The following is a 26,408-nucleotide window of genomic DNA, read 5'->3' on the forward strand; positions in this document are numbered from 1 at the left end:
TCCTTTTTCTCCACATCCTTACCAGTGCTTGTTGGTTCTTGTGTTGATTTTAGTCATTTTGACAGGTGTGAGGTGAAATCTCATTGTGGTTTTGATTTGCCTTTCCGTGATGATGAGTGATGTTGTTCTTCTTTTTATGTATCTGTTGGCCATCTGGATGCTGCCTTTGGAGAAATCTCTGTTTAGGTATTCTGCCCTTTTTAAATTGAATTATTTGTCTTTTGGGTGTTGAGTTGTATAAATTATTTATATATTTTGAATATTATTGAATATTCATAATGCCATTCATTATGTCAAATGTCATAATTTCATTCATATGTCATTCATATATCATAGTGTCATCCATATGTCATTCATGACATATTGAATAATATGTCATTTAAAAATATTTTCTCCCATTCAGTCAATTGTCTTTTAGTTTTGTTGATTGTTTCCTTTGCTGTGCAGAAGCTTTTTATTTTGATGTGATCCCAATCATTTATTTTTGCTTTATTTCCCTTACCTCAGTAGACATATCTAGAAAAATGTTGCTACGGCTGATGTCAGAGAAATTACTGCCTGTGCTGGTTGCTAGGATTTTTGTTGTTTCAGGTTTCATATTTAGGCCTTAATCCACTTTGAGATTATTTTTGTGTGTGGTCTGAGAAAGTAGTTCAGTTTCATTTTTTTGCATGTAACTGTCCAATTTCCCCAACACTATTTGTTTAAGAGACTTTTTTCCATTGAATGTTCTTTCCTGCTTTGTTGAAGATTAGATGGCCATATAGCTGAGGGTCCATTTCTGGATTCTTTATTCTATTTCACTGATCTATGTGTCTGTTTTTGTGCCAATACCGTACTATTTTGATTTCTACAGCTTTGTAATATAACTTGAAATCTAGAATTGTGATGCTTCCAACTTTGTTCTTCTTTTTCAAGATTGCTTTAGCTATTTGGTCTTTTGTGGTTCCAGAGAAATTTTAGGATTATTTGTTATAGTTCTGTGAAAAATGCTATTGATATTTGATAGGGATTACATTAGATTTTTAGATTGCTTTGGGTAGTATGCACTTTTTAACAATATTTGTTCTTGCAATCATAAGCATAGACTATTTTTCCATTTGTTTGTGTTTTCTTTAATTTATTTCATCAGTATTTTATCATTTTCAGAATATAGGTCTTTTACCTCCTTATTTAAGTTTATTCATAGGTATCTTCCTGTTTTTTGTTGTTGTTTTAAAAAGCAGGGTTGTTTTCTTAATTTCTCTTTCTGCCGCTCTATTTTTAATGTATAGAAATGCAACAACTTTCTGTATATCAATTTTATATCCTGGCACCTTACTGAAAGCATTGATCAGTTCTTTTGGTGGAATCTTTAGAGTTTTCTATAAATAGTATCCTGTAGTCTGCAAATAGTGCAAGTTTTATTTCTTTTTTACCAATCTGGTTGCTTTTTATATCTTTTTATTGTGTAATTGCTGTGGTTAGAACATCCAGTATGATGTTGAATAAAAATGGTGAGAATGAACATTCTTTTCTTATTCCTGACCCTATGGGGATTATGATGTTGGTTTTGGCAAATGCTTTTTCTGCATCTGTTGAAACAATCATGTGGTTTTAGTCTTTTCTCTTGTTAATGTAATGTGTGACATTGGACTGATTTACAAACATTGAACACTTGCACCTTTTCATCCCTGGAATAATTCTCACTTAATCATGATGAATTATTTTTTTCATGTATTTTTGGTTTCAGTTTGTAAACATTTTACTGAGGATTTTTCACCTATGTTTATCAGAGATATTGGCCTGTAGTTCTCTTTTTTGGTAGTGTTTTTATCCAGTTTTGGTATCAGAATACTGCTGGCCTCATAGCATAAATTTGGAAGCTTTTCTTACTCTTCTGTTTTTGGAATAGTTTGAGAAGAATAAGTATTAACTCTTCTTTAAATGTTGGGTAGATTTCACCTCTGAAGTCATCTGGTCCTGGCCTTCTGTTTGGTGGGAGTCTTTGATTACTGATTCAGTTTCATTGCTGGTAAATGATCTGTTCAAATTTTCTATTTCTGATTGATTCAGTTTTGGCAGGTTACATGTTTCCAGGAATTTATCCTTTTCTTCTAGGTTGTCCAATCTTTTGGCATATAATTTCTCATAATATTTTCTCATAATACTTGGTATTTCTGTGGTGTTGGTTGTTATTTCTCCTCTTTAATTTCTGATTTTATTTATTTGAGTCCTCTCTCTTTCTATTTTTTTCTTTCTGATGAGTCTGGCTAAAGGTTTATCAATTTTGGTGATCTTTTCAAAGAACCAGCCCCTGTTTTCTTGATCTGTTCTGTTGTTTTTTAAGCTTGTATTCTTGTGGGGCCTGCTTTTTCCAGTCCCATAGAACTTTGGCAAACAAAGAAACAGTTCTTAACCAGTGATCTCCCCAGGGCTAAATACATAGGTAGCAGATATGGAAATTCATCTACTGGTCTTTCCCTGAAGGAAGTCTGTTTGCATATTTGAAAAGCTACTGCCTGAGGGTGAACTTCAATCAGCCTACATCTAGATGTTGACTGAGATCCTCTCTTTGGAACACTGACAAGTCTTAGCACATCTCAACTACTGAGAGCCACTGTGAAACAGAGATGGGAGTTTGGACCTTCACAAAGTTTTGAGAGACAACTAATAGCTCAGGCTGAAATTAATGATAAAGTTCATCTCCTACATGAGAATACCCCCTCAAGATTGGGAGGGTTGGCCATTGTATCTAATGTGTAGAAACCTACAAAGAAAGTTAAGGAAAATGAAGAAATAGAATATGTTCCAAACAAAAGAACGAGGTAAAATTCTAGAAACAGACTAGAAACTCTAGAAACATAATGAAATGTTGATGTGATTTACCTGATAAAGAATTGAAAACAATGGTTGTGAAGCTGCTTACTGAGATCAGGAGAACAATGTATGAAGAAAGTGAGAATTTCTTAGATAGAAATATATTTCTTAGATAGAAAATATAAGAAAATACCAAACAGAAATCACAGATCTGAAGGATAGATAGAATACCCGCACTGAAAACTTTAAATAGAGAGGTTTAATTGACTATGTCAAGCAGAATAAAGGATCAAGGAACTTGATCAGAGCAGCAGAAAGAAAGGGGAATGAAAAAGCACTTATGGAACACTATCAAGAGGACCAATATTCACATTATAGAGTTCCTAGAAGCAGAAAAAAGAGAGAAAGATGTGGAAAGCTTATTCAAACAAATAAAGGCTGTGAATGTCCCTAACATGAGGAAGGAAACATAGTTGGATCCAGGAAACCCAGAGAGTTTCTACAGAACTCTGTAGAAGAGGAATCCAAAGAGACCCACACTGGGACACATTATAAATAAAATTTGAAAAGTTAAAGACAAGAAAAAAAACTTGTTATATACAAGGGAACTCCAATAAGATTATCAGCAGATTTTTCAGCAGAATCTTTACAGACCATAAAGGAGTAGCATGATATATTCAGAATGTAGAAAGAAAAATAAAATCAACCAGAATACTGTACTTGGCAAGGTTGTCCTTCAGAACTGAAGGAGAGATAGTTTTCCGGACAAGTAAAAACTGAAGGAATTTGTCACTATTAGGTTGTCTTTAGAAGAAATATTAAACAGAATTCTTTAAGCTGAAATGAAAGGATGCTAATTAGTTACAGGAAGATTTATAAAAGTATAAATCCAACTGGTAAAGGTAAATATATAGTTGAGTTCAGAATACTGTAATGTAATGGTGGTGGGAAAATCACTTATAAATCTAGTAAGAAGATTAAAAATCAAAAGTAAAAATGCCTTGAATTTCAATAATTGGTTAATGGATATACAAGGCAAAAAGATATGAATGGTGACACTGAAAGCATAAAATGGGGGTGGGGAGAGTAAAAATGTAGAGCTTTAGAATGTATTTGAAGTTAAACTGTTATTAACTCAAAGTGACTTATAAATAAATATGTTTTATGTAAGCTTCATGAGTAATCAGAAACCAAAAACCTATTGTAGATACACAAAAATAAGGGATTATAAGCATTCCACTCCTGAAAATCATCAAATCCCAAAGGAAGAGAGCAAAAGAAGGACAGAACAAAGGAATACAAATCAGCTCGAAAACACTTCACAAAATGGCAATAGTAGGTTTGTACTTATGAATGATTACCTTAAGTGTACTTGGACTAAATTCTCATTCAAAAGACATGAATGTATTAAAAAAAAAAAACAACACAGGAAGACCCAACTTTATACTGCCTATAGGAAACTCACTTTTGCTTTAAGGAAACACACAGAGTGAAAGTGAAGAGATGGAAAAACATAGTCCATGTAAAATGGAAACCAAAAGAAAGCAGAAGTAACAATACCATTATCAGACAAAATAAACCTTAAGCCAAAAAGTATAGATAGTATGAGACAAAAGGGGTCATTATATCATGCTAAAGTGATCAATCCAATAAGAGGATGTAACATTTGGAAATATTTATGTATATAACATAGAAGCACTTAATTATATAAAGCAAACATTAACAGACCTGAAAAGAGAAATAGACAGCAATAAGTAATAGTAGGGGATTCAGTGCCCCCTTCCACCCACCTTTCATAAAATCAATAAGAAGCATTGGGTTTAGTACATGTTAGACCAGATGGATTTAACAGATATTTATAGAAAAATCTATGCAACAGGAGAAGAATATACATTATTCTCAAGAGTACACAGAACATTCTCTGGGACAAATCGTATGTTAGTCCCAAAACAAGTCTTAATAAAGTTAAGAAGATTGAAATCATATCAAATATCTTTTCCAACCAAAGTGGTATAAAAACAAAAATCACTTACAAGACAAAAACTGAAAAATGCACAAATACGTTGAGATTAAACAATATATAACTCAATAACCAATGGGTCAAAGAAGAACTTAATAGAGAAATAAAAAAAATATCTTGAGATAAGTGAAAATAGAAATACAAGACACTAAAACTTGTAAGATGCAGCAAAAACAGTTGTCAGAGGGAACATCATAGCAATAAATGCCACATTAAGGAATGAAGGATCTCAAATAAACAACCTATGTTTACACTTGAAGGAACTAGGAAAAGAAAAACAAACTACAGATCTTCCTTAACTTATTATGGGGTCACATCCTGTTAAACCCAGCATAAGTTGTAAATACTGTAAGTCAAATTGCATTTAATACACCAGACCTACTGAATACCATGGTTTAGCCTCATGTACCTTAAATGTCCTCAGAACACTTACAATAGACTACAGTAGGGCAAAATCATCTAACACACAGCTTATTTTATAATAATGTGATGAATATCTCATGTAATTTATTGAATATTGTCATGAAAGTGAAAAACAAAGTTGTTGTATGGGTAGAGATTGGTAAAATGTATGGGCTATTTACCCTCATGAATGTGTGACTGACTGGAATCTGTGGCTTTCTGCTGCTGCCCAGCATCCCATATCACTAGCCTTTGAAAAGATCAGAATTCAGAATTTGAGGTACATTTTCTACTGAACACCTGTTGTTTTCACACCATTGTAAAGTTGAAAAATCATGGGTCAAACACTCAAGTTGGGGACCATTTGTAAACCCCAAATGAGTAGAAATAAATTAAGATCAGAACAGAAATAAATTAGAGACTAAAAAGACAATAGAAAAGATGGATGAAATTAAGAGCTGTGCTTTTGAAAAGATAGAAAGACAAATCTTTAGGTAGACATAAAAAGGAAAAAAGAGGACTCAAAATTAGAAATGAAATAAGGACATTACAACTGCTACCACACAGAAATACAAAGGATCATAAGAGACTGCTAAGAACGATTATATGCCAACAAGGTGGACAACCTAGAAGAAATGGATAAGCTCCTAAAAAACATAACCTACAGAGACTGAATAAAGAAGAAATAGAAAATTAGAGCAAACCATGTCAGACTGAATTGAGTCAGATTGAATCAGAACTCAAAAACTTCCCAACAAAGAAAAGGCCAGGACCAGATGGCTTCAGTAGTAAATTCTGCCAGATATTTAAAGAAGTAATACCAATCCTGCTCAAACTCTTCCAAAAATAGAAAAGAGGAAACACTCCCAGACTCATTTTATGAGGCCAGTATCCCTGATAAAAAAGCTAGACATGCACCCTATAAGAGAAGGAAATTTTAGGCTAATATTTCTAAACATAGGTGTAAAAACCTCAACAAAATATTAGTGAACTGAATTTAAAATATACATTAAAAGGATTATACACCATAATAAAATGGAATTTATTCCAGAGATTCAAGGATGGTTCAAAATCTGCAAATCAATCAATATGAAACACCACATTAACAAAATAAAGTACAGCAATCATATGATCATTTCAATAGGTACAGAAAAAACATTTGACAAAGTTCAACATTCATTAATGATAAAAACTTTGAACAAAGTGAGTATGGAGGGAACAAATATATCAAAATAATAAGGGCCAAATGTGATGCCTCCATGGCTAGCATCATATAAAATGGTGAAAGCTTAAGCTTTTTCTCTAAGATTAAAATAAGACAACAATGCCCACCATTGCCACCTTTATTTAACATAGTATTAGAAATCCTAGCCAGAGCAATTAGGCAGGAAAAAGAAATAAAAGACATCCAAATCAGGAAGAAAGAAATAAAACTGTCTCTATTTGCAGATGATATGATATTATATAAAGAAAACCTTAAAGATTCCACCAAAAAACTATTAGAACTAATAAATGAATTCAGTAAAGTTGCAGGATGCAAAAGTAAAATACAAAATTCAGGTGAATTTCTATACAATAATGAACTATAAGAAAAAGAAATTAACAAAATAATTCATATGCAATTGCATCAAAAAGAATTAAATACCTTTGGAATTAATTTACCAAAAGGGGGAAAGATATGTACACTGAAATCTGTAAGAAACTGATGAAAGAAATTGAAGAAGACATGTTATCAGTGGAAAAATAATTCTATACTCTTGGATTAGAAGAATTGATATTATTAAAATTAAATGCCCATACTTTTCAAAAACTCAAAATTCTAATGGTACTTTTCACAGAAATTGAAAAAATCCTTAAATTTAAATTTTTGTGTTATGAAACCACAAAAGACTCTGAAGAGCAAAAGAATCCTGAGAAAGGGGAACAAAGCTGGAGGCATTACTCTGCCTGAATTCAAGCTATTTTACAAAGCTGTAGTAATCAAAACAATATGGTATTGACATAAAAAGCAGACACATACATCAATGGAACAGAATAGAGAGCCTAGAAATAAACCCATGCATATTTGGTTAATTTATGACAGTGGAGCCAATAATGTACAATGGGGAACAGGTCATCTCTTTAATAAATGGCATTAGGAAAACTGGACAGTCACATGCAAAAGAATGAAACTGGACCCCTGTCTTACGTCATTCACAAAAATCAACTGAAAATGGATTAAAGACTTGATCATAAGACCTGACTCCATAAAATTCTTAGTAGAAAACATAGATGGTAAGCCCCTTGACAATTGTCATGGCAATAATTTTTTGGGATATTATGTCAAAACAACAAAAGCAAAAATGAACAAAGAGAACTACATCAGATTAAAAGTCTTCTGCATAATAAAGGAAACATTCAGTAAAATGAAAAGGCAACTGATTGGGAGAAAATATTTGCAAATCATATACCATCTAGTAAGGGTTATTATCAAAATATATAGAGAATTTAAATACACAACTCAATAGTAAAAAAAAATAGTGCCATTAGAAATGGGCAGAGGAACTAGAATAGACATTTATCTACAGAAAACATGTGTATGGTTAAACAGGTACATGAAATGGTGCTTCACCCACTAATCTTTAGGGAAATGCAAATTAAAACTGCAGTGAGCTATCACCTTATACCTGTTAGAATGGCTTTATCAAATGGAGAAGAGATAATGAGCGTTGGTGAGGATGTGGAGAAACAACACTTATTTACTCTTGGTGGGCATGTAAATTAGTATAGCCTCAAAAATTAAAAAAAAAAAAAGAATTAGCATATGATCTAGCCATCCCACTTAGAGGTATATATCCAAAGGAAATGAAAATAAGATATCAAAGAAATATCTGTACTCTCATGTTCATTGAAGCAGCATTAACAATAGCCAAGATAGGAAAACAACCTATGTGTCCAGCAACAGATGAATGAATGTAGGTGTTTAGATAGATACACACACACACACACACACACACACACACACACCACATACACGCACACTGGAATATTTTTAGCCATGAGAAAGAAGGAACTCAAGCCGTTTGTAATAACATGGATGGAACTTGAGGGTGTTAGTTAAGTGAAACAAGCCAGACAGAGGAAGAAAAATACTACATGGTATCACTTATATATTGAGTTTAAAAAAACAAAGAAAAAAAGAAAAATCTAAGTGATTGCCCTGTCCTGAGTGGGTGGGGATCCCAGGGGAATAACCAAGAGGCTGGTAAAAACCTTCAAACTTTCAGCTATAAGATGAATATGGTCTGAGGATCTAATGTAAAACATAGTAACTGTAATGAATAACACGGTGCTGTATAATTAATATTTGCAAAGAGAGTAGAACCTAAATGTTCTTACCGAAACCAACCAAAACCAAAACAAAAAATGATAAATACGTGAAGTGATGGATATGTTAATTAGCTAAATGAGAAAAATACTTCCACAATGTATTATCAAATCACCTCAATGTACACTTTAAATATTTAAACATTTAAATACAGTTTTATTTGTCAATTCTACTTCAAAGAAGCTGCAATTTAAAAATCTATTGTTTGAGGAATCGAATTATAGGGACTTTTTTATCATAGTACAATTTCACCTATCTTGACTGATACACTGATCCTATGTATTTAGATTGGGAATCTGGCTTAGACCTGTTATAAAGTAGACCATGTTCACCTTCACTTTCATGAATTATGTGCCAAATTCTCAAAATTATGTACAGCCCCTCAGATTCTCAAACAATTGGAAATATTTCCCCCTACACATCTATTTTCAAAGTGTTTCTGTAGCTGACTTTAGGCATATTTGATAACTCCTATCATATACAAATACAGGCATTTATACCTTTATTCTCACAATATTTATGATTAGCTTTGTCCATATTTTTTTGTTGCTCTGGCAAATATCAGTAGCAGCTGTAAGATAAAGATTTTTTAAGTCCAGATTTTGTAGTTGTATGGAAATGAGAAAGGTCAAAAGAAAAAGATGCTGTCATTTCTCCTATCTAAATTTTTTTCTACAATCCTTAATTTCCTTCTTTTCCTTGTGCATAAAACTTCATATTGCTTGTCATAGTTTACAGAGACCTTCTCATTTTCTCCATATTATGTCAAAAGTTTAATCCTGTTTTATAGGCTTCATAATTAACATTTTAATGGCTACAAAATACTCCATTGGAATTGAATAACATAATTTATACTACAGTTTTCTTATTGAACTTTGAGGTTGCTTCCATTTCTTAAAAGAAATACTGTTGGAATAAATAATTTTAAACAAATACCTGTATACATCTAATCAACATTATTGTGTAAAGACCTTTTAAATCTAAACACATTTTTTTTAAAGATTTTATTTATTTATTTGACAGAGAGAGATCACAAGTAGGCAGAGAGGCAGGCAGAGAGAGAGAGAGGAGGAAGCAGGCTCCCTGCTGAGCAGAGAGCCCAATGCAGGACTCGATCCCAGGACCCTGAGATTCATGACCCGAGCCCAAGGCAGTGGCTTAACCCAGGCACCCCCTAAACACATTTTTTAACACAGGTGCCACTGATGTAAACATTTCTGATACTTCTTTTTTGAGATTGTCTTCAGATCTAGTTGATCAATTACACATTTAACAATTTCATTATTTTATAATGAGCCACCCAGGCGCCCCCTAAACACATTTTTTAACACAGGTGCCACTGATGTAAACATTTCTGATACTTCTTTTTTGAGATTGTCTTCAGATCTAGTTGATCAATTACACAATTAAGAATTTCTTGGTTTTGGACTCCAGATCATTTGTTCTTCTCTTCATATTTTGGCTGTTTCCAAGAATCAATTCTAATTTTAAAATACCTAATTTTGCCTCCATTTTGACCATTTGGAAGGCTACCAAAATGCTCTAAAGCCAATTTTAGAGGAAAAAGTACCAAAAATGTTTAGAGCAATGGTCAGTTACTGCAATAACTGTGCATCTTTGCACAGTGACAGCTTTGGAGAGCTAACACTCCTTTTGTTAGGTGAATTTGGGTTGGTTTGTTACTATGTTCATTAAATCCATAACTCTGTAGTCACTCTTCTTGTGAAACAACTATTGTCTCAAATAATGTCCCTTCCTTGAGAGCAGGGATGATTCTTTCATAGAACCTGTATTAGTGTCCTGCATGTAGTGCTTACCTTACCTGTGTATGTTTGTGATCAATTCTCTAGAAGAATATTCTGTCAAAAATACACTTTTTCCATCAGCAAGCACCTATTTTTTTTTAAGATTTTATTTATTTATTTGACAGAGAGAGATCACAAGTAGACAGAGAAGCAGGCAGAGAGAGAGAGAGAGAGAGAGGGAAGCAGGCTCCCTGCTGAGCAGAAAGCCCGATGCGGGACTCGATCCCAGGACCCTGAGATCATGACCTGAGCCAAAGGCAGCGGCTTAACCCACTGAGCCACCCAGGTGCCCCAACAAGCACCTCTTTTTGAATAAATTCTTCTGGTGAAGGCTCGAACTCTCCAACACTTGGGACCAACAATATTGGCATCACCTGGGAATTTGTTAGAAATGCACATTCTTTGGTCCCACTCTGCACTTCCTGAATCAGAAATTCTGGATGTTGGGCCCAATGATCTGTGTTTCATCAAAACCTCCAACTGATTGTGACCCCATAATACATGATCAATAAATAGTAAAGTTTGGAGAAAACTGGTAATAGAGTTCAAAGAGATAATATTATGATGAGTGAAAATTAGCATCGGAGGCCACAGGTTAGAAAACTCTATGTTTTCTGAGCACAGATTCTGGGCTAAAAACTGTGCCGTAGCATTGGGTAGGCAAAAAGCAACAAAAAGAATTGAGAACTGGTAGTCTAGAATAGATCAAAGATGCATAATGGGCATAAAATATATAAATAGTTACAATGCCCTGTGACGAATATGAAGTATAGAAGTATATGTAAAATATGGGTGGGAATGATCATAACTACCATTGAAAAGCCACAAATTATCTGTCAGGCACAGTGCAAGTGCTTTCCATCACAATATATCATTTTTCTCAGTCTGCCCATCAGAAGGAATATAAAAGATTAAGAGGTGCTGTGTGGCTTGAATAGGTTCCCTTGAACCTGGGAAGAAGAGCTTGGTCTCAGAGTTTGCTTTTCCTTGCCCAGAGCACTGGAGCTATTCATGAACTCTGAGTTTGTCAGTTCCTTTCAGGAATGGGTCTATGGGCACCCATCTCAGAATGGATATGAAGATTAAATAAGATAATCAATGAAATTGCTTAGCTCAGTATATGTCTTGAGTATTCAATAGACAGTATTATTTTGCTTGCTGTTAACCATCATCATCATCATCAAAATCATCATCATTGTTCCTAGAGTGGTGAGTGGCAATATAATATAGATTCTATATGCATTAAGAGGGTGAACTCCAGCCATATTGCCAGGGTTCAGTTCCAGCTTTGTCAGCTTCTAGCTGTGAGACTATGGCTTAGCCTCTCTTTACTTCAATTTCCCCAGCTGTAAAGTGGGGACAAGTAGAGTGCTTACTTCACAGGGTTATAGTGACTGGTAAATGAATTAATGTATGTAAAACACTGAGAACGCCACCAGCCCTGTAGCAACTGCTCGGTAAGTGCTAGCTATTATTATCATTCATGTTTGGGGAAATGTTCCATGGCCTGCTCCGTCAGAGAGTTTAACTTTTCTTTATGGTATGTTGGGAGTTTTGAAGAGTTTATGCTTTAGGGGCCCATGGGATAATGATATCACGTCCTTAAATCTGTAGGGTTTAAGGCTCTACTATTTAAGTAAAGGCCTTTTTGTGGTGCCTAAAAATAAGGAGGAAAAAAATAATACCAAAATAAAGCTTTAAAAAGGCCAAGGAAGAAAAATTTTAAAGCAAAGGGCAGGGCATCCGTTTTTATTTTATGGAAATGTCTTATTTGAGCAAGTTTACTGATAATAATGTGCAGATGCTGTTAGTAGACATTATTTTCCCCCTTTTGAAGTAACTGAGTGCTGATTTCCTATCTGTGCCAGGAGTCTTTTCAGAGTTGATTCTGTGCCCCTCTATATCATTGTGGGAAAGAGATCTCATATACCACTTTCCTAAAGATTAGAAGACTAAAACACGTACCTATTGCCTCAGAAGATGTCCACAAATGTGAATAAACAGTTAAAACACTACCAGATGCACAGGAAGAGCCCTTGAACACAAATTCGATTGACAGCAAGAAAATATTAGCTTTGTAATTCTGCCTAGATGGCACACTGGTGGACCGACACTGCATAAGGATTCAGCTGCAAGTATTTCCCGTAATTGATGGTGGAAGAAAGGAAAATTTCAACAGATATTTTTCTGTTAATTTGCCACAGGTGCTCAAATGCCTATGACCTAGTATTTCAAGGATTCAAACTGCCACTGTGATAGCTTCAGGCTTTGCTTCCAGGTTATTTTATAGACTGTGGCATAGATTTTTAAGAATTTAATTCTGCTTATTGGTAATGTTGCAGTTCACATGATTATAGCCTAACAGGATGAGTGTAGTTTCTCAAAGAATCAAGTGGATATTAACTTAATTTATATCACTCCAGATTCATGTTCAATTTTTATCATGTGCATTTCATATTCGGTTCTTTTAGTTTAACATTATTTCATCTACATGTTTCCATGTATTGCTTTCGGCCATTTACTTGCCTTGCCAGTCTCATTTTCCTGCCACTTCTGCTGGATTGTTTCTAGATTTTCACATTTATATACAAAGATGCAGGGAACATCTTAATATAAATTGTTTTATTTTTCTCATTTTATAATATTGCCAAAGAGTTTGTCCTTCAAAGCAGAATAAGCAAACAAAGTAAAAAATTTTACAATTTTGGCTACATATTGGGAGATCATACTCTAGAAATACTAAATTAATTAAATAATACCATCAGCATGGAATGTATGTATACTTTCCCTCATAATTTACACAATACTGGGTTTTATTTTATGTATGTAATGTCTTTTTAAAATACAAATGACATAAAATTTACCATCTTACCCATTTTAAGTGTATAGATTAGTGGTATTAAACACATTCATAATGTGAAACATCAGAACCATCCATCTCCATAACTCTTTCATCTTATAAATCTGAAATCCTATACCCATTGAACAGTTTCCACTTTTCCACTCACCACCAGCCCCTGAAAACCATCCTAACTTCTGCCTCCATGATTTTGATTACCCTGAGTACCTCATATAAGTGGAATCATATGGTATTTGTTTTTTGTGACTGCCTTATTTCACTTAGCATAATACCCTCAAAGTTTATTCCTGTTGCAGTGTATTTCAGAATTTCCTTTCTTTTTAAAGCTCAATAATATTCCGTTGTCTGTATATACCACATTGTGTTTATCTAGTCATCCACTGATGAATACTAGGGTAGCCAGTATTTGAGTTCAGCTATTGTGAATAATGGTGCTATGAACATGGGTTTATATCTTTGAGACTCTGCTTTTAACTGTTTTGGGTTTATGCCTGGAAGTGGAATTGCCAGATCATATGATAATTATGTTTTTAATTTTTTAAGGAACCACAATATTGTTTTTCAAAGAGTTTATCTATTTTATATTCCTCATTATAGTGCACAAAGGTTCTTATTTCTATGCCTTCTTACCAATATCTGTTATTTGCTTTTTTTGAATGTCCTAGTAGACATTCTAGACATACCTACTAGGCATAAGGTGGTGTCTCATTAGTTTTGATTTGCATTTTCCTAATGATTAGTGATGTCGAGCATCTTTTTTTGGGCTTATTGGCCAGTTGTATATTTTCTTTGTTGAAATGCCTAGTCAAATCTTTGCTCACTTTTAAATTGGGTTGTCTGGTTTTTGTTGTTAAGCTTTTGGAGTTTTCAAATTATTTTGAATGTTAATCCCTTATCAGAGATATGATTGTGAGCATTTTCCCCTCATTTTGTGTATTGATTTTTTTTACCTGTCGATATTGCCTTTTAATGCACAACATTTTCCAATATTCATGAAGTCTAATTTGTCTATTTTTCTTTTGTTGCCTTTGCCTTTGGTGTCATTTCCAAGAAGTTCTTAGAGTCTAATGTCATGAAGCTTTTGCCCTACATTTTTCTTCTAAGAGTTTTATAGTTTTAGATCTTTCATTTAAACCTTTGATCCATTTTGAGTTTATTTTTGTGTGTGATATTAAATAAAGATCCAACTTCATTCTTTTGCATGTGGATATCCGGTTTTCCCAGCACCATTTGTTGAAAGTTCTGCCCTTTCCCGCATTGAAAGGTCTTTGCACCTGCCAAAAATCCTGTATAGTCAAGGGTTTATTCCTGTGCTATTTTAATACGTCTGTTTGTGTTTATGCAAGTATAGCACTGTTTTGGTTGTGGTAGCTTTGTAGTAAGTTTTGAAACCTAGAAATGTGACTCCTCCAGCTTTGTTCTTTTTCAAGAACTAGTAAGCTTCTCTTGAGAATTTTAGAGTGTTTTTTTTTTTTCTATTTCCACAAAACATGTCATTGGAATTTTTTGATAAGGATTGCATTGAATCTGTAGACTGCTTTGGGGAGTGTTGACATCTTAACAATGTAAGTCTTCTAATCCATGAACATTGAATGTGTTTCCATTTACTTATATTTTCTTTAATTGCTTTTCAGCAGTGTTTTATAGTTTCCATTGTACAAGTTTTTCACCTCCTTGTTTAAGTTCATTCCTAAGTATATTAGTCTTTTCAATGCTATTGTAAATGGAATTATTATTGTAGTTTGTTTTCAGATTGTTCATTGTTAGTGTATAGAAATGCATCTGATATTTGTGTGTAGGCTTTGTATCCTGTTACTTTGGTGAATTGATTTATTAGTTCTGACAGGGTTTTTTTGTGCAGAGTCTTTAGTCTTTTTACATATAAGATTACATCGCTTGTGAACAAATACAATTTTATTTTGTCCTTTCTAATTTAGATATCTTTTATTTCTTTTTCTTGCATGACTGCTCTGGCAAGAACTTTCAGTACTGTATTGAATAGAAGTTGCAAAAGTTAGCATCCTTGCTGGGTTCCTGATTTTAGAGGAAAGACTTTCAGTTTTTTGCCATGAAGTATGTTTGCTGGGGGTTCTTCATATATGGCTTTAATTATACTGAGATAATTTCTTTCTATTTTTAGTTTTTTGAATGTTTTTATCATGAAAGGGTCTTGAAATTTGTCATATGTCTTTTCTTCGTTACTTAAGATGATCATATTTTTCCCCTTAATTCTGTTAATGTGGTCAATTATATTGATTGATTTTTGTATATTGAACCATCCTTGCATTCCAAGAATAAATTCCACTTAGTCATGGTGTATAATCCTTTTAATATGCCGCCATTTGCTAGTATTTTGTTGAACATTTTTACATGAGTGTTTCTACGGGTTATTGATCTATAGTTTATTTCCTTGTAGTGTTCTTGCCTGGCTTTGGTGTTAGGGTAATACTGGCTTCATAGAGTGAATTAGAAAGTAATCCCTCCTTTTTACTTTTTAAAAAAAGTTTTAGAAGGGTTGATGTTAGTTCTTCTTTAAATGTTAGATCCATATATACAATGGATTATTACTCAGCCATCAGAAAGGATGAAAACCCAGCTTTTGCAGTAACATGGATGGGACTGGAGGAGGTTATGCTAAGTGAAATAAGTCAAACACAGAAAGTCAATTATCATATGGTTTCACTTATTTGTAGAACAAATACAAATAAGTTGTATAATGTCCATATGGAGACATTAAACAACCTCCATTGTATGGAGGTTGTATAATGGAGGACATTAGGAGAAGGAGGGGAAAAATGAAGGGGGAGAAAATGGAGTGGGAGATGAACTATGAGAGACTATGGACTCCAGGAGACAAACTGAGGGTTTTAGAAGGGTGGGGGTTAGGGAGAATGGGTATTAAGGAGGGCACGGATTTCATGGAACACTGGGTGTTACACAGAAACAATGAATCATGTAACACTACATCAGAAACTAATGATGTACTGTGTGGTGACCAAGAGAACACAATAAAAAAAAAAAAAGAAAAATAAAATTTAAAAAAATGTTAGGTAGAATTTGCCCTTGAAGTCATCATGGCCAGGGCTTTTCCTTGGAAAGAGATTTTTTGATTACTAATTCAATTTCCTTACTAGTTACAGATGTATTCAGGTTTTCTATTTATTCATGGCTTAGAGTTGGTAGGTTTTATGTTCCTAGAAATTTGTCCATTTTATTTAGGTTATCTAGTTTGTTAGCATATAATTGCTCATACACTCTTTTATAATCCTTTTTTATTTCTGTGGAATTGGTAGTAATGTCCCCAGTTTTATTGCTGATTGTAGTAATATGACTATTCTCTCTATATTTCTCAGTCCAACTAGCTAAATGTTTGTCAATTTTGTTGATCTTTTCAAAGAACCAACTTCTGGTTTTATTGATTTATTTTGGTTTTATTTTCTGTTCTTTTTTCTATTCTCTGTTTCATTTATCTCTGCTCTAATTTTTTTTTTTTAATCTTTGTGCTATTCTTTATTTCCTTTCTTTCACTAGCTTTGAGTTTAGTTTGTTGTTCTTTTTTTGTATCTAGTTCCTTAAGTCATAAATTTTGGTGGTTGATTTAAGATCTTTCCTGTTTTTTAATGTAAAACTTTTCCTCTTAACAGTGCTTTTGCTGCATTCTATGTTTTCATATGCTGTGGTTTTGTTTTCATTCACAGCTAAATATTTTATAATTTCCCTTGTGACTTCGTCTTTGATCCATTGCCTGGTTGAGAGTATGCGGTTTAGTTTCCACAAATTTGTGAATTTTCACTCTCCTTCTGTTATGTTTCTAATGTCATTCTGTTCTGGCCAGGGAAGATGCTTTACATGATACATACCTTTTCAAGTATGTTGAGACTCACTTTGTGGCCTGACATGACCTATCCCGGAAAACATTCCATGTGTGCTTTGGATTTGTATGCTACATTCATGCATCTAGGTCCTTGAGATGTACACACATTCCTGCCACTCAGCCCCCACTAGTTCTCATCCATAACACCCGGAGGCCCAGGATAAGAAAACAAAAAGTGGGGCCTGTTCGGAGAAGCCAGAAGCCTCCACCCTTTCCAAACTCTTCTCCTTGAGAGTGTATCATTATTGGATAGAGTTGTCTCTTAGATCTAGTGGGTTTATTGTGTTGTTTAAGTCCTCTATTTCCTTACTTATCTTTATGTCTGTCATCCTATAATTTTAATTTGGATTTATTTATTTGATATGATGCTGTGAAAGGGAGGTATACACAAAATGACTTCTAAAGGCTGAAGGAGACAAAAGAAAAATAAAAAACCTGAAGAAAAAGATTGAGAAGTCCAGCTTGATGAGAAATGGTTTATCAAGGGGACTCATGGACAGAAGTGTGTTTTGAGTGGATACAAGGCAAATAGATCTCTGAAACCCCACCTCCTTTAAGACCTACTTTTATAGGCCTAGACGCCGGGAGTAAATGTTGAGGGACCACCCAAGAGGAGAATGTTTATGAACAGGTGTATGTCACATGTTGTTCTATTCACTAGTAAGAGTTGAGTATTGAAATCTCAAACTGTTATTCTAGAGCTATTTCTACCTTCATTTCTGTCAGTTTTTTGCTTCATATATATTGATAGTCTACCACTAGGTGCATAAATGTTCGTAATTGTTAATATCTTACTGTATTGACCCTTTCATTAATATAAATGTTCTTCTTTGTTTCTTATAACCCTTTTTGATTTTAAAGTCTGTTTTGTCTGATATAAATATAGCCATCCTTATTCTCTTTTGGTTAATATTTGCATGGAATATATTTTTTCATCCTTTTATTTTCAAACTATTTGTGTCCTGAGCTCTTCAGTAATTCTCTTGTAGATAGCATGTAGTTAGATAATTTTAAAAATCCATTCTGCCAATCTCCCACCTTTTGATTAGAGATTTTAATCTATTTACATGTGAAGTAATTATTGGTAAGTAGGAACTCATTCCTTTCATTCTGCTATTTGCTTTCTTTATGCTTTCTAGCTTTTTTTGGTCCCTCTTTTTCTGCATTACTGTCTTCTTTTGTGTTTAGATGATTTTTTGTAGTGGAATGTTTATATTTCTTTTTCATTTCCTTTTGTTTGTATTCTAGAGAATATAGGACTCATATATACATAAAATTATAGGACTGTAATTTGAATTTATACCAGCTTAACTCGTAACATATAAAAACTGATCCTTTTCAGCTCTACACCCATACTTTTTGGTCAGTGATATCACCAAGTTACATCTTAATACATTATGTGTCCCCAAATAAACTAATAATTATTTTAAATGCATTAGTCTCTTAAATAATTTAGAAAACATGAAAGCAGTACTATAAACTGTTGTTATAATAAAAAATAGCTCTCATAATTGCCTATTTATTGAGGTCTTTCTTTATATGGCTTCAAGTTACTGTCTAGTGTCTTTTCATTTCATCCTATAAGACTCCCTTGAGCACTTCTTACAGGGCAGGATTTCTTCACTATCTTCCCAGAATCCTTTATAATGGCTTCTTTCAGTAATTTTAATTTGGATTTATTTATTTGATATGATGCTGTGTATTTGTGAAAAGAAAGAATTAAGATTAATATTTATAATTTTTAAATATATAAAGCACCATTTTTTGATCACCATATTTTGATCATTGCAAATGTTTGGAATATATTTGCCACAAGTAAAAAAAAATTTGACTCATTGTGGCTGTTTTAGTCATGATTCTTTAGAAAAAGAGAACCAAATGAATATATATATATATATATATATATATATATATATATATATATATATATGAAGAGCTTTATTATGACTTGACTCATGTGATTATGGAGCTAAGGAGTCCCAAGATCTATGGCCGGCAAGCTGGTGAATCAGAAGAGCTGATAATCGGGACACCTGGGTGGCTCAGTGGGTTGGAGCCTCTGCCTTCGGCTTGAGTCATGATCACAGGGTCCTGGGATGGAGCCCCGAGTTGGCTGCTCTGCTCGGTGGGGAGCCTGCTACCCTTCCTCTCTCTCTGCCTCTCTTCCTGCTTGTGATTTCTGTCTGTCAGATAAATAAATAAAAAAATTTTTAAAAAAGAAGAGCTGATAATCACAAATTTATACAACACCCATCACTAATTTTAGAACATTGTCATTATCTCCCAAAGAAATCCCATACTTACTAGCATTCACTACTCATTTTCCTTGCCCTCAACCAGCTCTAGGCAACATAAAACTTACTTTCTACCTCTACAGATTTACCTATACTAAACATTTCATATAAGTGGAATCTAATAATATGTGGTCTTTTTAAAAAAATTCTTTCACTTAAGATAATATTTTCAAGGTTCATCCACATTGCAACCTGTGTAAGAGCATAATGTTTTATTGTTAATTAATATTCTGTTGTATGGACATACATTTTATTTATCCATTCATGACCTTAGAGACATAAGAGTTGTTTTTATGTTTGACTATTATGAATAATGCTGTTATGAACATTAGTGTGCAAGTTTTTGTGAATATATATTCTCATTTCTCTTGAATATATATCTAGTAGTACATGTTTCACTTTTTAAGGAACTGTCAGACTTTTTAAAATGGCTACACCATTTTACATTTTATCAGCAATGTACAGGGTTTCAAATTTTTCACATCCTTGCCAATACTTGTTTTTATCTGTCTTTTTGATCATAGCCATCCTGCTGGGTATGAATGACATTTCATTGTGGTTTGGATTTGCATTTTCCTGATGTCTAATGGTATTTATCATTCTGTTATGTGCTCAATGTCTGTATATTCTATTTGAAGAAAGTCTATTCACATTTTTTACCCATTTTTTAATTAGTTAGCTATTTTATTATTGAGTTCTCAAGAGGTCTGTATATATTTTAGATATAAGTGCCTTATAAGGTACAGAGTTTATGAACATTTTCTCCCATTCTGAGCATTGTTTTATCACTTTTTGATGGTGTCTTTTGAATTACGAGGGTTTACAATTTCGATGGTTCAGTTTATCTATTTTTTCTTTTGTGGCTTATGGTTTTAGTGTTGTATCTAAGATACAATTTCATTACCCAAGGTCATGAAGTTTCATAGTTTTAGCTCTTACACTTAGATCTGATTAATTTTTTTAAAGATTTTATCTTATTTTTATTTTTATTTTTATTTTTTTAGAGAGAGAGGGGAGGGAGAGGGCAGAGAAAGAGGGAGAAAGAGAATCTTAAGCAGTCTCTACACCCAGCATAGAGCCTGACTCAGGGCTGGATCTCACGACATTGACTGTGACCTGAGCCGAAAACAAGAGTCAGACACAACCAACTTAGCCACCCAGGTGCCCCCTGTGATTAATTTTTTAATTGATTTTAATATATGTTGTGATATATGGGTACAGCTTTCTTTTCTGTTACATGTGGATATTTTATTGGCCCCAGCACCATTTCTTTGAAAATATTTATCTATATCCATTGAATTATTTTAGCATTCTTGTTGAAATGAGCTGACCATTCTTTTGAAGGTTTATTTTTGGACTTTAAATTTATTCTATTGACTTATGTCTATCCTTATACCAGTGCCACACTCTCTTGTTATCATAGCTTTTTTTTTCTTTATCATGAAGGACTGTTAGATTTCTCAGTATCTATTGAGATGATCATATGGCTTTTGTCCTTTTGTATTATATGATATATTACATTGGTTGATTCTTATGTTAAACCCACCTTGCATTTCTGGGATAAATCCCTCTTGGTCATGGTATATAATCCTTTTTATTTGTTGCTGGTATCAGTTTGCTTTTATTTTGTTGAGGATTTTTTTTGCATTGATATTCATAAAAGATGTTAGTGCATAGTTTTCTTTTCTTATGATATCTTTGTCTGGTTTTGATATCAGTAATTATGAGATCTTGTAGAGTAAGTTGGGAAGTATTCCCTTCTCTTAAAGTTTTTGGAAGAGTTTGTAAAGAGTTGGTATTAATTTTTAAGTACAACCGTTTGGATTTTTTTACAGCTTGCTTTATAGTTTACCCTTTGCTATTGTTCAGTTGCAGGTGAGGTTATAAATGGGAGCAGGAAGGTGGTGTTTAAGGCTGATCATCCTTTGTAGAATAATTGGCAGTGAAAGGACAGGGCTCCAGATAAAAATATTGAGTCCTCATTCTTCCTACTTCTAACCCGTGCTGGATTGTCCTACCAGAGGACATTCTTAATGGCAGAAACAAATTACAAAGGCTTTTATATCTTGAATTCTGAACCATAGTTGGAAGATGCCTTTCAGTGCTGTTTTCCTCATTGGAGCCATGGGTACAAGCCCAACTTACTGTCCTGACTTTAAGAAAATTACCTGTAACTTATTGCTACAAATTTATATTTAAAAAATCATTTAAACAAAACAAACGAGTGAAAGGAAAGAAATGAAAGTGAGATTGGCAAACAAAGAAACAGACTTTTAATGTAGAGAATAAATTGATGGTTACCAAAGGGGAAGTGAGTGGAGGGATGGGTTAAATAGGTAATAGGAATTAAGGAATGTACTTGTGATGAGCATCAGGTGTTGTATAGAAGTGTTGAATTACTATACTGCACACCTGAAACCAATATTACACTGTATGTTAACTAACTGGAATTTAAATAAAAACTTTAAAAAAAGAGAGAGGCTGTTTACCTGAACTCCTCTGAGTAGATGAGTCTGAGAACAAGGAGAGCGTTTGTTGAATCCCAGACATCATGTAAGGTTATCCGAACAATAAATATTTAGATTGTCTTCCTACACGTGTCAGAGTACTTTTGGTCATTAATCATTCTACCAACTCAGTGGAAAAATTGCACTGAATAAATAATAACTAATATTTATTAAATAATTATAATGTGCCAAATACCATTTAAAATTCTTTCTATATACTATCTTTTATCCTCACAGAAATATTATGAAGTCAATATTAATATTTTTCTCCACTTAATAGATGTGGAAACGCAGAAGCAGAGAGGTCATGTGGGTTGCTTCATGTCATGGTAGAGCCAGTATTTGACCTTGATTATGGGACCCCGCAGCCCACCGTGAACCAGAAGTTAGAGTGGATTAGGCATATTCCAGAGCAGGGGTTCAGATTCAGGGTTTCTGTATCATAATTTTTGAGTTTATAAGTCATTTGTTCCTCTCTTGATGAAGACTAACATTTAAGATCTTCATAGCGGGTGTGCTAAGATGGTTCCAAGGATTTTAGATGAAACCATCTCCTTCTGCAGGGATGATGTAACAGACAAGTTAACAAAATAAATATTTAGTTCAATTTATTGAGTGCTGTTTCATGGCAAGTGATTCACTTGTATAAATTAATTGAATCTGCAAAGTAATTCTGTGAATTAAGTATTATTATCACTTTTATTTATAGATGAAACCACTGAAGCAATTATATATACTTTGCCCAAAGTCAGTTAGCAATAAGTTCCATAACCCAGATTTGAACCTAGATGGTTTTGCTCCTCAGTCTCTGTTCTTAATGATTTTGCTATGCAATTTCTCTAAGTAAGTAAATAGTCACCAGACATATTGTCACAACAGTGCAGTCATACCAAGAAAGCAGTGATAAGACTGGATCATTCATGTTTAGGCATGTGGGATTGGAGTCCCTTCTACAGGAGAGAAATGTGCTGTGGCTGAGAGGAGGGGAAAGGGTTTCCTACAAATATGAAGCAACCTGAAACAAACATGAAAGTAGGAAAAGAAAAATTACTTTTAAGAGGGAGGCTGTTAGCTTGTGCCTTCACAGAAAATGGAAATAAGCTGATAGGGCATGATGCACACTGGGAAGCCTGTGCTGGCTTGGTCCTGAGGGAGTTGTGGTTTGGGAAGGTTTGGAGTCCTACCTCAGGATCGAAAAGGGTCAGTCTGAAAGAGCAACTTTTGGAAATGAGTTTGATAAACTCAATTAGCATGTATAGAGGTTGGATCAACAATAGACTAACAGAAACTTTAATGATAAGTGTTTTCAGTAATCTAAGCAGCATATGGAAATTATCAGGAAAAACTTGACTGTTGGGATAATATTTTTGTTTTAGTGCCAAAATTCTCCTGGTTTTCATTTGCTTGTAGCAGTTAAATCAGAAACTGGGATTTATTCAGCACTATTCTTCACGGAAGCACAAACATTTCCCATAGTTCTACAGTTTTCCTGCAAAACATTCTACCACCAATGCTGGGCTGCATGTTTGGATCTCTGTGGTTTAGAGGGAAGAGAGTATTCCCAGAGCTTGCCCATGACCAGAGAGCTGGATGTATGTGGGGAGTTTTCTTCCAGAGGTGTGGGTCTTCTAGTCTGTAGCCTTGATGAACTTCAGAGCTTTCTTTGTCTTCTCGAACACATGTGTTCACTCACCTCTTGGTCCTGAAAGCATTGTTAATGTTCTTTTCAGTTTGAGGCAACTCGCAACTTTAAGGGATCATCAAAGTATCAAAATAAATTTCACGTAATGTTTTTAATAAGATGATCATTAAGTTGAAGTTTCTAAGTTATTTTTAATAAAAAGATAAATTCACATCAAAAGAAATAAACCAATGTTGCCCACCCATCCTAGTTTTCACATGCAAACAAAGATCAGTGAGAGTCAAATGCCAAATACAGACACTTAAAAAATACTTTTGGTTCTTTTCTACTTTTTTTAAAAAAAAAGATTTTATTTATTTATTTGACAGAGGCAGAGAGGCAGGCAGAGATAAAGGGGGAAGCAGACTCCCCTTTGAGCAGAGAGCCTGATTCAGGGCTCAATCCCAGGACCCTGAGACGATGACCTGAGTTGAAGGCAGAGGCTTAACCTGCTGAGCCACCCAGGTGCTCCAGCCCATTTCTGCTTTTAAGGTAACCTGATGCCTTCTTTTCTCAAGTCCTCACACAGGTATTCAGGAATACCAGGATGGTGTGCCAAAAATCCCGACAGCTTGTATCACAGTGGAAGATGCAGAGATGATATCCAGGATGGCTTCCCGTGGGAACAGAATTGTTATTCAGCTGAAGATGGGGGCAAAGAACTACCCAGATGCTGATTCCTTCAACACTGTAGCAGAGATCATTGGCAGCAAGTACCCAGAGCAGGTGAGTGAAGGAGGTACATGGGCTGTCTGGGAACAGAAACTCATCCAAGGCAGGGTCTTTATTCCCCCCCGCCACCAAAAGTTTTACAATGAATTGAAGAATGAAATAGGATCCATGGTGTGGAAACTCAGCGTGTGTGTTTGTGTGTGTATGCGTGTGTGTATGTGTGTGTGTGTGTGTGTTATTTATTCCATTTGGAGCTACGTTGGCACTTCAGATCATACCAATAGCTAATATTTATTGTGCTTATTGTGTAGATTGTGTTATTTGAGTCTTTCAAAACTCAGTGAAGTAGGATTTATTTTTATCATTTCAAAGGTGATATAGAAGGAAACTCAGGTCCACACAGCTAGTAAGTGACTGAGAAGGAACTCAAAACCAGCACCTTAAAATGTTAAGTCAAGTTTTAGACCTCAATAATTTCCTATTTTTTTTTTCCTTAGCAAAGTTTGAAAATCAAATAGTACTAGAGGTAAATTCAGACTTTGCTAACTGAAGGTTAAATAAGGTTAGCAAGTTACTTATTCTCTGAGTCTTAGAGAACTTGTCTGCAAAGAAGGGATGTTCTGTGTAATGTGGCAGGATTATCGCAAGGTCTCAGCGAGCCCCAGTCACATAGCCTAGCACAGTGTTTGGTAGAGTGCACACACTCATTGAATAGAAGTTTACTTCACATGACAGCAAGTGTACAAAAAAACCCAGTTCTGATAAGATGTCTGGTGCAGATTTCCTCTGTTAGTAGTTATTGAAATGCTGAAAAATAGCACTTAAAGATCAAGTTATTCTAGAATTACAGACTTGTATTTTGCTTAAAGGGGTAAATGGGATGAAAGAAAAAGTGAATAGTGGTGGAGAAACAAACCTTCTGTACATGTCTTGACTCAGGACCTCTCCTAGTTATAAGGGCTCTGTTGCAGTGAGGATTTGTATTATGTTCAGGTCCTTTTTTTCCTTCCCAAAATACATCCAGAATGTGGGCATGCATCAGCCCTAGGCTTGTAGCTATAGGAATCATGGAAAAGCAAGATCTCAGTAGGACCCTTGGGAGTCAAATAGCTATAGACAAACTCTAGTTTTCAATGTAGAGAAAAGAAACAAGCTCCTTGCCCTTTAGGAACCTGATAACAGCAGAAGAGCCCAGAGTCTATGTTCCAGTTTCCAAGGAGTCAGACTCCTTAAAGTATAATCCTTACCAGGTATGTTCCCCAGTTAGTAGTTCCAGGATAAAGTGTTGCCATTTTTAAGACTGCTAGTCCAGGGCAGGGGTTTTTAGGATTATCTGTGATCAGTTGTCTGGGTGAGCAGCCTGTTCTGGCCCCTAGGCTGGGTGAGATGAGATGAGAATGAGTTATTGGGAGCCTTAGTCTGAAACAGCCAGGGGTTGTCAAGGTCTGAGCTAAAGCATTAAAGCAGGGGAGTTCTTGGGGCTGTAGTGGCCTGTAGTGAAAGCCATGCTGGCTCACACGGCTTCCTAAGAGCCACAGACATCTCCTGGTTGGGAAGGCTTGGGCCTACTCCTCAGCTCAGGTTGATTGAAAAAAAAAAATCAGCTTTACAGAAATATAATTACATAAATTTACCAAATTTAAGTGTATAATTCAATGAGCTTTGAAAAATGTATGCAGCAATGTAACCACTACAGCGCTCACAATAGGGAATGTTTTCATTATTCCAAACATTGCCTCATGTGCCTTTGCTGTCCATCTCCTCCTCCACTCCTCTGCCCCCTGGTAGCTACTGATCCACTTTCTAGATCTAGAGTTTTTTCTTCTCTAGAATTTCATAAAAGTGGAGCCATAGAATGTGTAGTCTTTTGAGTCTAGCTTCTTTCACTCACATATAGTGCTTTTGAGATTAATCCATGTTGTTTATCAATTGTCTATCCCTCTATATTCCTGCTGAGTGATATTTTATCACATGGATATACCACAATTTGTTTATCCATTCAGCAGTTGGATATCTGGTTGGTTTCTAGTTTTTGACTGTTACCAGTAGAACTTCTGTGAATATTTTTGCGCAAGTCTTTCCGTGGACCTACGTCTTCATTTCTTGTTGGGTAAATGCCTAAGAGTA

General features: G+C 34.5%; 1 protein-coding gene across 3 annotated transcripts in view; it reads left to right on the top strand.

The window, feature by feature from the left end:
- The window catches only part of CPQ (carboxypeptidase Q), a 383,503-nt gene that overhangs the window by 182,073 nt on the left and 175,022 nt on the right, over nucleotides 1-26,408 (top strand). For all 3 annotated transcript variants that reach the window (XM_059394904.1, XM_059394903.1, XM_059394902.1), the window contains one exon: nucleotides 24,128-24,335. In XM_059394904.1, coding sequence (XP_059250887.1) covers nucleotides 24,128-24,335 — 208 coding nt within the window. The remainder of the gene's footprint in view (nucleotides 1-24,127; nucleotides 24,336-26,408) is intronic.

Source organism: Mustela nigripes, chromosome 3 (genome assembly GCF_022355385.1).
Source record: "Mustela nigripes isolate SB6536 chromosome 3, MUSNIG.SB6536, whole genome shotgun sequence".
Lineage (NCBI taxonomy): Eukaryota > Metazoa > Chordata > Mammalia > Carnivora > Mustelidae > Mustela > Mustela nigripes.